We start from the raw sequence: 13,786 nt of genomic DNA on the forward strand, positions 1-13,786 counted from the left end.
ACTGTGGTACCTACAAGATCGGACATCCACATTTGATCACATGAACGTTCAGATCGGGTTCTATCAAAGTCCGCTTCCCTAGTGCTGACTAAAAGAAACATCTTGCCACTCTATATTTAACAATTATCTATCGCCAAAAACAACATTGCCTATCTATCGCCGTAAGACAAACACAAAACGCCACCATCACGACATACAACATAAACATGATTTAATGTTTGACATTCGTGACACAACTCCCCCTTTAAGATGAAACGTAGTCTTCATCTAAGAAGTCAGGATTGTCAATCATTATATCATTAGTTATCGGTCTCTGCACCAGTGCTGCGACTTAAATAATCAGCACCAATATTATGAGACCCTTTTATAGCTACTATTCTATAATTATAAGGTTGTAGGGAAAGAGCCCAGCGCATTAATCTGCCATTCAAAACTTTGGCACGGTTCAAATATATTAACGGTTGGTGATCTGTTTCAATCACAAATTCCCGTCCATGCAAGTATCTCTGAAATTTATGTATTCCCCACACAAGTGCAAGGCATTCCTTTTCAATGACTGAATAAGAGGTTTCCCTATCCAATAATTTTCTACTTGCATAGGCAATAGGAAATGCATGGTCACCTTTATTTTGCAATAAAACTGCTCCTAGTCCGCAGTTAGACGCGTCTGTGCGTATTATGAATGGTTCCGCAAAATTTGGTAAACTCAGCACAGGTTGTCTACTCAACATTTCCTTCAAATCATCAAAAGATTTTTGCTGTGGCTCACCCCAATTCACCTTTTTAGGCTGTCCCTTTCTTGTTAGATCACTCAGGGGGGCTGCTATAGTGGAAAAATTAGGTACGAATTTTTGGTAATACCCAGCCATACCCAGAAATGATCGGACTTGTTTTATTGTACATGGGCGTTTTGCCTGCAAGAGTGCTTCAACCTTTTCAGGTATCATTCGTAACAGCCCATGACCCACCTGATGACCTACAAACTCTAAGCTATTATATCCTATGAAACATTTACTTGGCTTTGCCGTCAACCCTGCGTTTTTTAAACGAGTTAGAACCTCTGCAAAAATAGTCATGTGCTCTACCCAAGTTTCTGTATAAATCAAGATATCATCAACCATGTTCACCACCTTTCCATCTAAGCCCTTGAGAACCACACGCATAATGCGACTAAACGAGGACGGACTATTTACAAGTCCAAAGGGCATGTAAATAAATTGGAAAAGGCCCAAAGGAGTCTGGAATGCGGTCTTTTCCTTGGCCTTTGGTGCCAGTGGTATTTGCCAGAACCCCTTTGCTAGGTCTAATTTGGTAAAATACTTGCCTTTAGCCAATTGGGCAAACATTTCCTCGGGATTTGGCATTGGTTCTGCATCGAAAATGGTAATCTTGTTCAACTTCCGAAAATCGATACAGAACCTAATTGCGTCATCCTTTTTCTTAATGAGTACGATTGGGGAGCAATATGGGGAGTTTGATTGTTCAATGACCCCCATTTTCAACATAGTTTGGATTTCATCCCTTACTGTCTTCTCCAAGGCATATGGCAGGGGATATGGACGTGATCTGATTGGCACATCGGAGGTCAAATGAATATTATGTTGCCCTACTCTACATTTACCAGGAATATCCGACAAAGTGTCAGCAAATTTCACAAGTAGCATGCTAACTACCTTCGCTTGTTCGTCGTCTAACCCTTCCCAGATGTGCACATCTTTAATGCTTTCCTTACCTGCAATAGTGATGGTTTCTACTAAGTCGGCAGTCTCTCGACTTGGATCGTCTGCCCACGAATCGTCCAACTCGTGACCATCGATTAATCCAACACCAACACACTCCAATACGCCCATATGTTTATTCACAGGCTCTTCCGATCTCAACTCGTATTTTTTTAACAGGTTAGCATGATAAAGCTTAATCTTACCTTTCCTTTCAATCCGATAGTCCATCTGACCCACTCTCTCCTTCACAATGTAAGGCCCTTGCCACTGCATTCTTAACTTGTCGTGTGCTGTAGGGAGCAGTAGTAGAACATGATCACCTACCTCAAATTGACGCTGTTTGGCCTTTTTGTCATAATGAAATTTGTATCGTGACTGGGCTTTAGATAACTCCATTCTAGCGAGTTTACACGTTTCTTCTAATCTGTCACGCAGATCCAACACATACTGGTAGGTTGACTTCACCTCTCCAGAAGTAGACTCACCTGTCCACAATTCTCTCAGAATTGACATGGGACCTCTGACCGTTCTTCCATACAAGAGTTCGAATGGTGAAAAGCCAAGGCTCTCATTTCGTGCTTCCCTATAGGCAAATAATAATGGATCTACATACCGATCCCAGTCCTTTGGTCTTTCATCACACATTTTACGGAGCATTGTTTTCAAAGTTCCATTGAACCTTTCCACAAGTCCATTGCACGCTGGATGGTAAGGAGTGGTAGTAATCCGCCTAATTGACAAAAGATGACTTACCTCCTTCATCAGGTCACCCACAAATTGGGTTCCAAGATCAGTCAATATCTGTTCAGGTACACCCAACCGACTGTAAATTCCAACTAAAGCTTCAGAGACAACCTCTGTTGTGATTCGTTTCAAAGGCACCGCCTCGGGATATCTTGTGGCGTAATCCATAAACGTCAAAATATATCTATTACCCTTATCTGTTACGGGATCAATAGGCCCGACCAAATCAATCGCAACCCGTTTGAAAGGTACGTCTATAAGAGGCGTTATCCCCAAGGGTACTTTACCAACCTTCCCTTTAGGAAACGTACGCTGGCATACATCACAAGACTGACAATATCTTTGGATGTCGCCATGCATTGCAGGCCAATAGAATTGTGTTAAGATCTTGTCAACTGTTTTCTGGGTCCCAAGATGACCAGATAATAAACAATCATGCCCCAATCTCATTACTTCGTTGCGAAATTTTGTAGGCACTACAAGTTGTTTAACACGACTTCCCTGACCTAACTTAGGTGATTGATACAACCTGTAGATGAGACCTTTGCTCACCACAAATTTGGACTTGTTGCCTCTCCCTGAAATTTTCTCTTCGCCCGACTCCACCCACTTACGAACTTGAACTAAACTTGAATCTGTTCGCTGCGCTTCCCTGAGCACCTCAACAGTAACAGGGTGTGACTCAACCCCATCAGTTTCCTTAAACTCTTTTACTATAAGAGGACGGACAGGCTTACTCTGAGCCTTTATCTGTGCTCTAGTTTGTACAGCTTGGACCATTTCATGATCTCTTGTATCATTACTCTCTCGGTCAACTTTCAGACCTATTTCTACATGTGGCCAATCATGATCTGGGTCACCCGGCTCTCTTGCGCCTTCTATATTTCCAATAACCAAATCATAGATTGGCTGCTTCATGCACAGAGCTTCAACCCATCCTTTAAAATAAGGCGTGTTGACATACAACTTTGCCACAGGAGCACTGCGATACGAACCGTCCATTAACAAACAGGTTCGAACCTCTCCTGTAAACTGATTAGATTCTACTAAGCTGGTTCTAACGACCACACCACTACACCCAGAATCTCTTAACACCTTAATTTTATACTTACCAATGGTACCCTCTACCACAGGCATTTTCGAACTTGTAGTTTGTGACTTGGCATTAACACTAGACAAACTAAACAATGGTAAATCATGGCCACATTTCAGAGTTAACTTACCTGCTTTGGGCCTACAACACTTATTACCATCTGCATGAGTGACCACGCAGGTTGCTGAGATCTGCTTGCTCTCACCTTCAACCTCAACAGCTGCTGACTTCATTGCACGACTACGACAATCTGGTGCAATATGACCTACCTTATGGCATTTAAAACATGTCCGGGTCTCTTTTCGCCGTGAACCATTTTTACTATGATTCTGCTTACCTTTACCAGTTTGTTTCTGGCCAGGATCAAAAGAAGCATCAGTGTTGACATTAACATTACGAGGGGTTCTGTGGTTTCTAAACAGACGAGCTTCCCTATAACGATCGGCTAATTCAGCCATTTCATGACAATTCTTTGGCTTCCGCTCATGAAGGAATAAAGCCAAATCGGGACTACATGTGTTTATGAACTGTTCTCTTGTCACCAAATCCAAAATGTTTTCATACGTTTTGTCACGGCCCGATAATTCCACCCATCTTGCCAAATAATTTCCTAACCTTACCATAAACTGAGCCGCCGTTTCCATGTTCCCAGGTGTTGCTTGCCTAAATTTGTATCTAAATCCCTCCTCATTCAAATCGTATAGTTTTAACAAGGCATCCTTGACTGCTTTATAGTCTGCTAAATCTTCTACAGGAAGACTAACATACACTGCAAGCGCTTTACCAGTCAAAAGTGCACCTAAACCTACGCCCCATACATCTTCTGACCAGTGTTGACTTTTAGCAAATACCTCGAATCGAACCAAAAACGCATCCATATCCTCGCCCTCCTTAAATTCTGACAGTTTAGGAAGTTTAGCACCCATCATATATGAATCCTGGGATTGGCCACCAGTTCCCTCTGCTCTCACGGTTATTTCTGTTTTTATTCTTTCTAATTCAAATTGCCTTTCCCTCTCTTTTTCTTCAAACTTTCTTTTTTCAGACCGTTCCTCTGCCTCTCTTTGTGCCTTTGCCTCCTCTCTTTGTGCCTTTGCCTCTTCCCTCTCTGCCTTTCTTGCCTCCCTAGCATGTTGTTGATTCTCTTTAAATTCAATGATTAATCTACTTCTCTCTTCCTGAATAAATTTTGTTAGGGCAGGCCCCTCATAACCCAATTCTTCCCCAGTTTGCTTTAACTTTCCCACATCAATATCCATGTTATAAATTTAATCTAGTCGATTAATTGTAGCAAGGAATTGTTGATATGTCGCACTCAATCCAACAACAACTGATAGATTTGTTTCGATATAATTAATGGCTTTATAAATGTACTCAATGAATTCATAAATTTAACCAATTGATTTATAAACCTATGAATCCCACCGCTGCCACCAAAATGTCACAGGGTGCTAGTTGGGTTGAGCTAAGGTTTCAAATTGTCCCAAACAAATGACACCCATAACACCCCTGTGAACTGGGTCCTTTAATAATTCGAAACTTAGGACAGTTATATAATTTATATGCGACATAAACAACAAGTACACGCTACACGAGTAAGGTTTAAACAACGTACTTTATTCCACACACCTAAAAGATGGGCAGGAAATGCCTGACCCGTTACAAGGGGTAGTGGGGTACACGTTGTTTTGTTACACAAAAAATATAACACTAGAAATATAATTCAGTAATAATATTGTAATATTTCCACACGGGAAAAGGGTAGTGGATTACGTTATACTATTACGAGGAAATGCCTAAATCGATAATGTAAATAATTGTCTAACATAGAATCTTGCATGCATGCATAAAACTAAGAGACAAACATACATAACAAACAACGGACGCAAATAATATACTGGCGATCGGACACAGCCCTACCTACATACAGTTTCTTCAAACTAGATGAAAACGGGTCTTTGCGTGATAACGGTGTATTTTCCAGCGAGTCTCTGCTAACGGTGGCGACGACGGTAATTACAAAACGCAGTCAGAAGCACTGTAGTCGTAGAATACACGCTGCACACTCAGTCGAGCACGATACCAATCAATTACAGAGTTTATCTGTCCAATATTCGTAACTTGTAGAAGGAGAGTGGTCCGGGTGGATTCCCTTGCACCGCAGTACACCTCCGTAGCCAGTAACATAAATTAGAAGGCACATCCAGTTCAGAACCAAAATCGGGAATGTCATTCACTGGCGAGTTTCCCCACTCGTTAACTGCAGTAGGCCGGAATTGGCCAATAGAATTATCTTTATGATGCACATTCCGTAGATCACAATACATTAATTTGTATGACAATACACAGTGTATTGTTCTAACGTTACTTGCAAACGCGTGATTAGTAGACACGTAAAAAATGGTATACTGCCAACAACGGCGAACCGACGTCCTCCAGAATAGATCACAAACTCCCATGATGCAATATTATTCAATGGCTTACTGTGGTACCTACAAGATCGGACATCCACATTTGATCACATGAACGTTCAGATCGGGTTCTATCAAAGTCCGCTTCCCTAGTGCTGACTAAAAGAAACATCTTGCCACTCTATATTTAACAATTATCTATCGCCAAAAACAACATTGCCTATCTATCGCCGTAAGACAAACACAAAACGCCACCATCACGACATACAACATAAACATGATTTAATGTTTGACATTCGTGACATGATATATGATCAATTTTTTCAAAAATTATGACTAGGCTTCTACCTTAGTACAATACTCGACTAGAAAAACATTCACGTTCAACGAAGATATAAGGTTGTTAGAAAGACAGCTACGCGCTGACAGCTGACAAATTACTTGGTTATTTACAACATGTTTACTGATGAAAGTTCTTGACCCGAACCAAAAAAGGCACCGCTCGTCAATTTTGTTTCAAAATGTATCAACATTATTTTGTATAATCGTTATTGTTATGTACTACCGTAATTCTTCTATCAATTCAATCATGAACAAATAATTATTTTTGGGAGTGGCCGATTTATAAGAAGAAAAACAGAAATTATTTCTTTGAGTGGTTAAACTATCAGAGGTATATTTTGAGTGGTCGAATTATAAGGGTATAAATTCTAGTAACTGAACTGCAGGATTGAGAATAAAAAAGAAACTACCACTTCAAGAAGAGAACGCAACAAACACAGCGGAAGCGCTAAATACACCACCCACAGAGCTTGTCAAGTTATGTAAATAATGTATTTAGTTCGATCATGTTAGTTGTAATTTGCAATAATTTGTACACTCGCTCAATCTTTTTCTCATACTATTTTCTTTTGAACTGCTTAGCATATTTTAGAGTGGGATGACCCTGAAAATGATTTACCAACTTCAATTTATATAAAACGTCATGTCTAATCACCACCGTGACTAGATAAAGCAGTCAAAAAACATGGCAAGACATTGACGGACATTGGTGAATACTTCACAGTAATATTGGCTTGTAATACAGAAAAAATTAAAGGAAAATCTAAATGCAAGCTGAATAATTGATTACATGATTGTTTTACAGCCATCACAGGTCAATGTTGATCCAATGTTTCCTTGCAGACAACACAAGTTTGACTTCCAAAGATGCACTGTCTCAGTTCACTTATCTCCTCATTAGCATATTTGCAGTAAACAATAAATGCTTTTAGGCAGACAAACTGAATGATTGATTACGTTATATGATTGTTTTATAGGATGTTAGTGTGCTGCTATCAAATTTACTATAGGCCCAGTGGTAGGAAAATTGTGGTTACTAGTTCATTTATGTTAATTTTGTTTTTGTCTAATTTGATGGCAATCATAAATCATGCTGCATGCAACAGTGTCTCAGTTCACTTATCTCCTCATTAGCATATTTGCAGTAAACAATAAATGCTTTTAGGAAGACAAACTGAATGATTGATTACGTTATAGTATAGTATAGTATAGTATAGTATAGTATAGTATAGTATAGTATAGTATAGTATAGTATAGTATAGTATAGTATAGTATGATTATTTGATTTACGGATAATAAAACTAAATTACATTAACGGAAGTGACTGATAACTTTTACTATAAAAACCTTAGCATCCCGTTGGCAGGCCAGTCACACTGGTTCTCACTACAAGAAGTTACGATCCCCCCTGCCAAATGCTAAGGAAAACCGAAACGTATAAAGAAAACACGAAACAAAATGACCATGTGAATGAAACCAGAAAAAACAAAATATGAAAACGCAATCAGACATGGATTTGTAATACTCCATTTTCTACTGAACAAAGTGTATCATTAGTAGCCCAGACTTGTTCAAACCTTTCCAGTTGTTTTATCATTTTGAAATACTGGTACTCCGACTTTATCCGGGCAACAATTCGATTCTTGAATATTTCAAATGGATTCACAAGCAGGTTTTTCTCTCGCTTATTCCGACGAGAGATATGAATTGCTATTTTGGCAGTTGATATAATATACAAGAAGATGCTTTCACACTGACGAGAGAGAAATTTACTCGAATGATGAGGAGGAAGAATAACAAACCACCAATGTGGAACTGAGATACCAGGCTTGAGAAGATTTGTAGACAAATGCTTGATACTACCACAGAGGGCATCAATCACCGGACATTCCAGGAAAATATGCGGCAAAGAATCCAACTCGCCACAAAGTGGACAATTTTCTGAAGTGGCGAGATTGGCACCAACAAGAAAGCCCGCTGTAGTGTAGGCACCATGAATAATGCGCCACTGTAGATCTCCCTCGTGTTTTGTGATAGGAGAGGTGTAGCAACCTTTGAAATTAGGCGCAACGTCCGGTGTTAAACTAAGAATGTCACGCCACACAGTGTCAAGTTTTTCTGGATGACGAATTATGTTGAGTACCTTGACAAGTATAGTATAGTATAGTATAGTAGAGTATAGTATATTTTATTTGACTCAAATTAATGAATTGGAAACACATTAACCATGGTCAATAATCATACACAAAGAAAAAAACAAAACAACAACAACACAATAACAAGAAATACAGATATTAAAAATACAATAAAATGTTAAAACAGATAACACTAACAACTATTAGGTATTACTTTGTAAAATTATGTTAATAAACTTTCCTAGACTATTGGCAATGAAACTGTCTTTTATTCCCATAATATGCACAAACATATCTTTATTTGGTAATTTTAAAATATTATCATTGTATAATGATAGAGTATTCCAAAAGTAGCTACGTGCCTTTACAATTTCATCCAGTTTGCAGTCAAAAAGAGCATGCATTTCATCACCAACAGACTGATCAGAACACAATGTGCAAAATCTTTGCTCTGAGGGTATTTTTTGGTATCTTAATTTTTCAATTGGTAATTTATGTGCTGAAATTCTAAATTTGGTTACACTTACTATGATTATATGATTGTTTTATAGGATGTTAGTGTGCCGCTATCAAATTTACTATAGGCCCAGTGGTAGGAAAATTGTGGTTACTAGTTCATTTATGTTAATTTTGTTTTTGTCTAATTTGCCGGTAATCATAAATCACGCTGCACGCAACAGTGATAGTGATTAGCATATGACATCAGTTTGACCCCACAAAGACGCACTTGGGTTTATCAAAGCTCACATAGTCAACGCCATGTCTGGAAGATTTAATTGTTTCTTTGTGTGTAAAAGAGGGGTGAAGTGACAGAATGCACAGGAAGACAAACATAGTAAACTTGTTTTATTGCTATTCATTGCGTGAAACATTTGCTGGGATGATAGCAATTTGAAGGCCCCATTTCCTGTGAGTGGCCGAACTAAAAGAGGAAAAACAAAAATATATTTTTGCAGACAAAATTAGGTGGTCCAACTAATAGAGGGGTCGATTTGATAGAAGGATTATTACGGTAGATGTGTGAAGTAGAACATTTGCAAGTAAACACATGATTATAAATGCCACTCTGAAAACCATGCAAACAAAACATCGGATACTGACGTCCTGGTGGGTGTGCTTCTATTACAACCAAAATAAACAACAAAAACAGCTTATATGCGCTTCTATTGGAGATGCGCTTCTAATAGAGCAAATATGGTACACGTTCTTTAGAATACATGAACAGGTTATATTGATTTATTTTAACATTCTTGATCAGCATACAATGTAGATACTCAAAAAATGAAGAATAGTTATTGAATACGTAAACTAGATTAGCAAATAATCATGTTGACAATCCCCATAAAATAGTGAATCGTATCCCATACAGCATACTATCAGTCAAACAGCACCCTCAAAGCAAAAACCAAATATTTTGCAAAGTTGCAAGCCGTCTTGCTGACTGACGGAATGAATAATTCTCAGAACCGCTGTAATACTGACTGACTGTGTTTAGATTTCTACTATATTGCTGCCAATTTTCATAAAGTTGTTTGAATGGAAGAAATAAGGAAATACGATAACCTTATGTTATCTGACTTAGAATTAGAAAAAGATTTTCTAATGTCTTTGTTTTAACATAGGGCTCTATAGAAAAGATGTGAGTTTCCTCCCAAACGCCCTCTACAGTTCAATTTTCTATCCCACAACTCCTTTCAAAATCCAACATGGAGTTAACACACTCTTCCCTATACATGAAGTGAACAAAAATGATTACGAGACAATGTGAACTTTCGTAGGTCTCACATTAACACTACAGTAATTACTGTGAGTCTTGTTTGACCTTGACAAAGGGTTGATGAAAGTCACTGACTTCTGTTCCTGCCTATGTCTGTGTCATTCTTTAGTAAATTGCCACAATCACAACCGTCTAAATAGTGCATATTTCATTTCAACAAAAATTATGGCGAGTCCAGCAGACCTCCACAAACAAATAAAAAATATGATGATCATGCAACCACACCTGTTGAATATCCGATTTGTCTGGGACCAGGAATTGTGTTAACCGTCCTTGAAGTTGTATTGCCTGTAAAATGATGTTTGTAGCCTAAAAGCATGTCACATAATATACAACAGCTACAATATTCGCAAGATATCTGCATCAGAAAATTATTACCAATCAGTTGTGTGGATTTGGTTGGGAATACGTTTCCAGCATCTCAAGGAATTGCAAAGTCATCAAATTGCACACAGAATTCTCAGTTTCATAATCGACTATGGACTATATTACAAAATCAATATTTGACATGAAGTGAAATATTAGTCTGTGATGCACACCAGACTCTTGTTGTTTTCTGTATAACCATTTGGTCCCTGCCTTTTGAATTTTATCAGAGATAACTTCAAATATTATGTTCTTCCTAGGTTAGTTGTATTTAGCACACACTCAAAGCAATATTCACACAGCAATGTCAGACAGGATTTGTAATTAATGGTGCAGAATGTCGTCTTTCAGTCAGTATAACTCTTGAACTTTTAAATTTGATTACTGATGGAGATAACATAAGATGAACTTTAGGATTTTAAATATTTTAATGGTTGCTGTCCATGATTTTTGTTGTAGCACATTTCCTGGACATCAGTTCCTATTATTTTAATCTCATCTATTTTGGAACTGCAGGTAAACAAAGCCAATGACTGTTACAAGATACCGTCAGTGCTACAGATGGCGGATTCATCCCAGAAGAAAGACTACAGTAACCCTGTATATAAAGAAATATCACTAAAAAATGGTGAAATCAATAAATGGAATAAGTTGCAGCTGGTTGCCAAACTTGAAGAGTTAGAACTAGATAAAGAGTGAGTGTCATAATGCCAGTATTTTTAATTTGATATAGTTTTTTAATTCACATAACTTTTACAATGGAAGAATCCAGTAACTGACATGCTAATTGTTTCAGAGGTACCACAGATGTATTGAAGAAACGACTGAAGTCACATATGCGGAAGCAGAAGTTAATCAAAGCTGGTTTGGAATCAGATGACATAATCAATCCTGTAAAATGTCCGTTTGATTACCTAGTAGTGATAGATTATGAAGCCACATGTGAGAAAGAAAATCCTACAGACTATGTTCATGAAATTATTGAGTTCCCAGTGGTGTTGATAAATAGTAAAACGCTGAAAATGGTAAGATTTTGTTGGATGTGCATAATGGTTGAAATATCCTGATGAATCCTCATCAAATCCTGCAGTACAATACAGTACATAGGCTGGCTTACAAGTTGATTAAACAAAAAAAAAAAATGAAGATTTAAAAATTAATCTCTGAAAATACCAGTGCTAAACAACTTTTATCATTTGTGTGCAAACTCAGCGGCACAGGTTTCTAACCAGTGATGTTGATCTGACTATATCTATTGCTAGAATAATCAGATTAATCAATCAAAAAATAATATATTTGCATAATGTGCAATTTCCATTTGTTTAGCTTTTATATTTTCTGTTCACACATTTATCATTTTGTTGATGTCCTGGGATAACTCATTGAGTTGTCATTGGAAAGATTAAGCGACCGACTGGTTGCCTGAGTGTAAGCATTGCCAAAAATAAAATATATACATGTTTTTTGGTGTATCTTTTCAGGAAAAGGAGTTTCGTACCTTCTGTCGGCCAGTATTACACCCCAAACTATCAGATTTCTGTACAGAACTAACTGGGATCACACAGGTAAGAACAAAGTTTGTTATGGTATGTTTTTTAGCTACATAATTTCTAAAACAGGAATATCATACATGTACTGTTGTTTTGTAAGTAACTGTATTTGTCCTATTATAACATACTAGGCCCAGGTGGATGGTGCTCCTTTATTTTCAGATGTGCTTGACCAATTCGAAAACTGGCTTGAAGAGAATAAACTTGGATCAGAGTACAGTTTTGCAATTGTAACTGATGGGTAAGTAAATTGCCTTAAATTGAATTGCTAATCAGTCTAATGTTTATGATACTGCCCCATTCATGGATTCTGTGATACGACTGGCCAATGCATGGTCACATGGCGTGATCCAAGATTGTCTCTTTGTAGCTTTCCTTAACCTTTCAACAGGTAGAGACTAGAAAGTACACTTTTTAAATAATAATTAAACTGTCATCACAATTTTTGTGACACAATTTATGAAGTTAGAGTGCATCTGTGAATATTATGGGCAAATGAATTGATATGTACTGGTAGTGCCTAATGAGCTTTGCTTGTTTATTTATAGTGAGGTTATTGTTTTTTTTTTCATAGGCCATGGGATATTATATGTTTCCTCAATGTACAATGTGTTTTGAGTCAAATTTCTTTCCCGGAGTATGCACGTCGCTGGATTAATATCCGAAAACTATTCAGCAATTACTACCACACCCGAAGACTTAAACTCACCCTTATGTTGGATCATCTTGGAATGACTTTTGAAGGACGTCAACACAGTGGTATTGCAGATTGTAGGAACATTGCACGAATAATGGTAAAATTACTGGAAGACGGCTGTCAAATAAAGACAAATGAAGTATTCACACTGCCGAAGCAGACTTACGGCGATTCTGATGGAATGAGTGAGATAGATTCACAAGATGATGTGGAACAGGTTGATGATATCACTGAAAAAATTCAGTCCATCACAGTTGAAAAAAAAGCAGAGCATGTGTCCCATGTGGACAAATCTGCTGGCAACAGAACACTATCTGAAAAATCTGCTAGAAGGAAGACTACACATTCGCAGCAGCCAAAGGATTCAAAACAGGCAGCCCAGTTATCACAAGCAAAGAATATCAATGATTCAAATGATTCCATCAGAAACAAAGAACAGAAGGCCAGTGTTAAGGATCATGTAATGGAGAAGGCTAGTGATGTTGGAGATGGCCCATGGCAAATTGTGACTAAAAATAAAAATAAAAAAAAATAACAGGACTTCTTGTTAACTTTTAAACTTTTTTGTCCAAACTGTATGTTGCCTATATGTTAAAGAAAAGTGAGTTTAATACTATTCAATTTTACTTGTCCCAGGATATAGGATTACCCGAATGTCAAGCCCTGAATAATAGTTTTATTATATTTTTGGTTCACAATGTTACTACTGACTACTGTATTTGCTATATTGAAAGCGTATGTGCTTTATATGCTGCATTACCAGTACAGATGTTTTGATTGGAAAAATAAGTTATAATTTCTCCATATCCAAAACATGCTATTTTTTATTTATATGCACTTCCATTGAAAATGTGCGTTTAATAAAGCAAATATGGCATTTCATAAATTGTACAAAATGTCAGATATAATAGAATACGATATTTCAAGAATGCTGCAATGTAATAGCTTGT

General features: G+C 37.6%; 2 protein-coding genes across 2 annotated transcripts; one reads left to right on the top strand and one right to left on the bottom strand.

Annotated features, from left to right (window-relative positions):
• Window positions 1–299: 299 nt before the first annotated feature.
• Window positions 300–4,817, bottom strand: LOC146737885 (uncharacterized). Its single transcript, XM_085504594.1, has one exon. It carries the CDS (start codon window positions 4,815–4,817, stop codon window positions 300–302), a length of 4,518 nt encoding a protein of 1,505 aa, XP_085360720.1.
• A 6,293-nt stretch (window positions 4,818–11,110) lies between these two features.
• Window positions 11,111–13,539, top strand: LOC146737886 (3'-5' exoribonuclease 1-like). The gene is made up of 5 exons (XM_085504725.1): window positions 11,111–11,284; window positions 11,386–11,614; window positions 12,071–12,154; window positions 12,271–12,380; window positions 12,714–13,539. Exons 1-5 carry the CDS (start codon window positions 11,151–11,153, stop codon window positions 13,369–13,371), a joined length of 1,215 nt encoding a protein of 404 aa, XP_085360851.1. The 5' UTR covers window positions 11,111–11,150; the 3' UTR covers window positions 13,372–13,539.
• The last annotated feature ends 247 nt before the right edge of the window (window positions 13,540–13,786 follow it).

Source organism: Saccoglossus kowalevskii, chromosome 10 (genome assembly GCF_978046115.1).
Source record: "Saccoglossus kowalevskii chromosome 10, keSacKowa6.1, whole genome shotgun sequence".
Classification (NCBI taxonomy): Eukaryota; Metazoa; Hemichordata; class Enteropneusta; family Harrimaniidae; genus Saccoglossus; species Saccoglossus kowalevskii.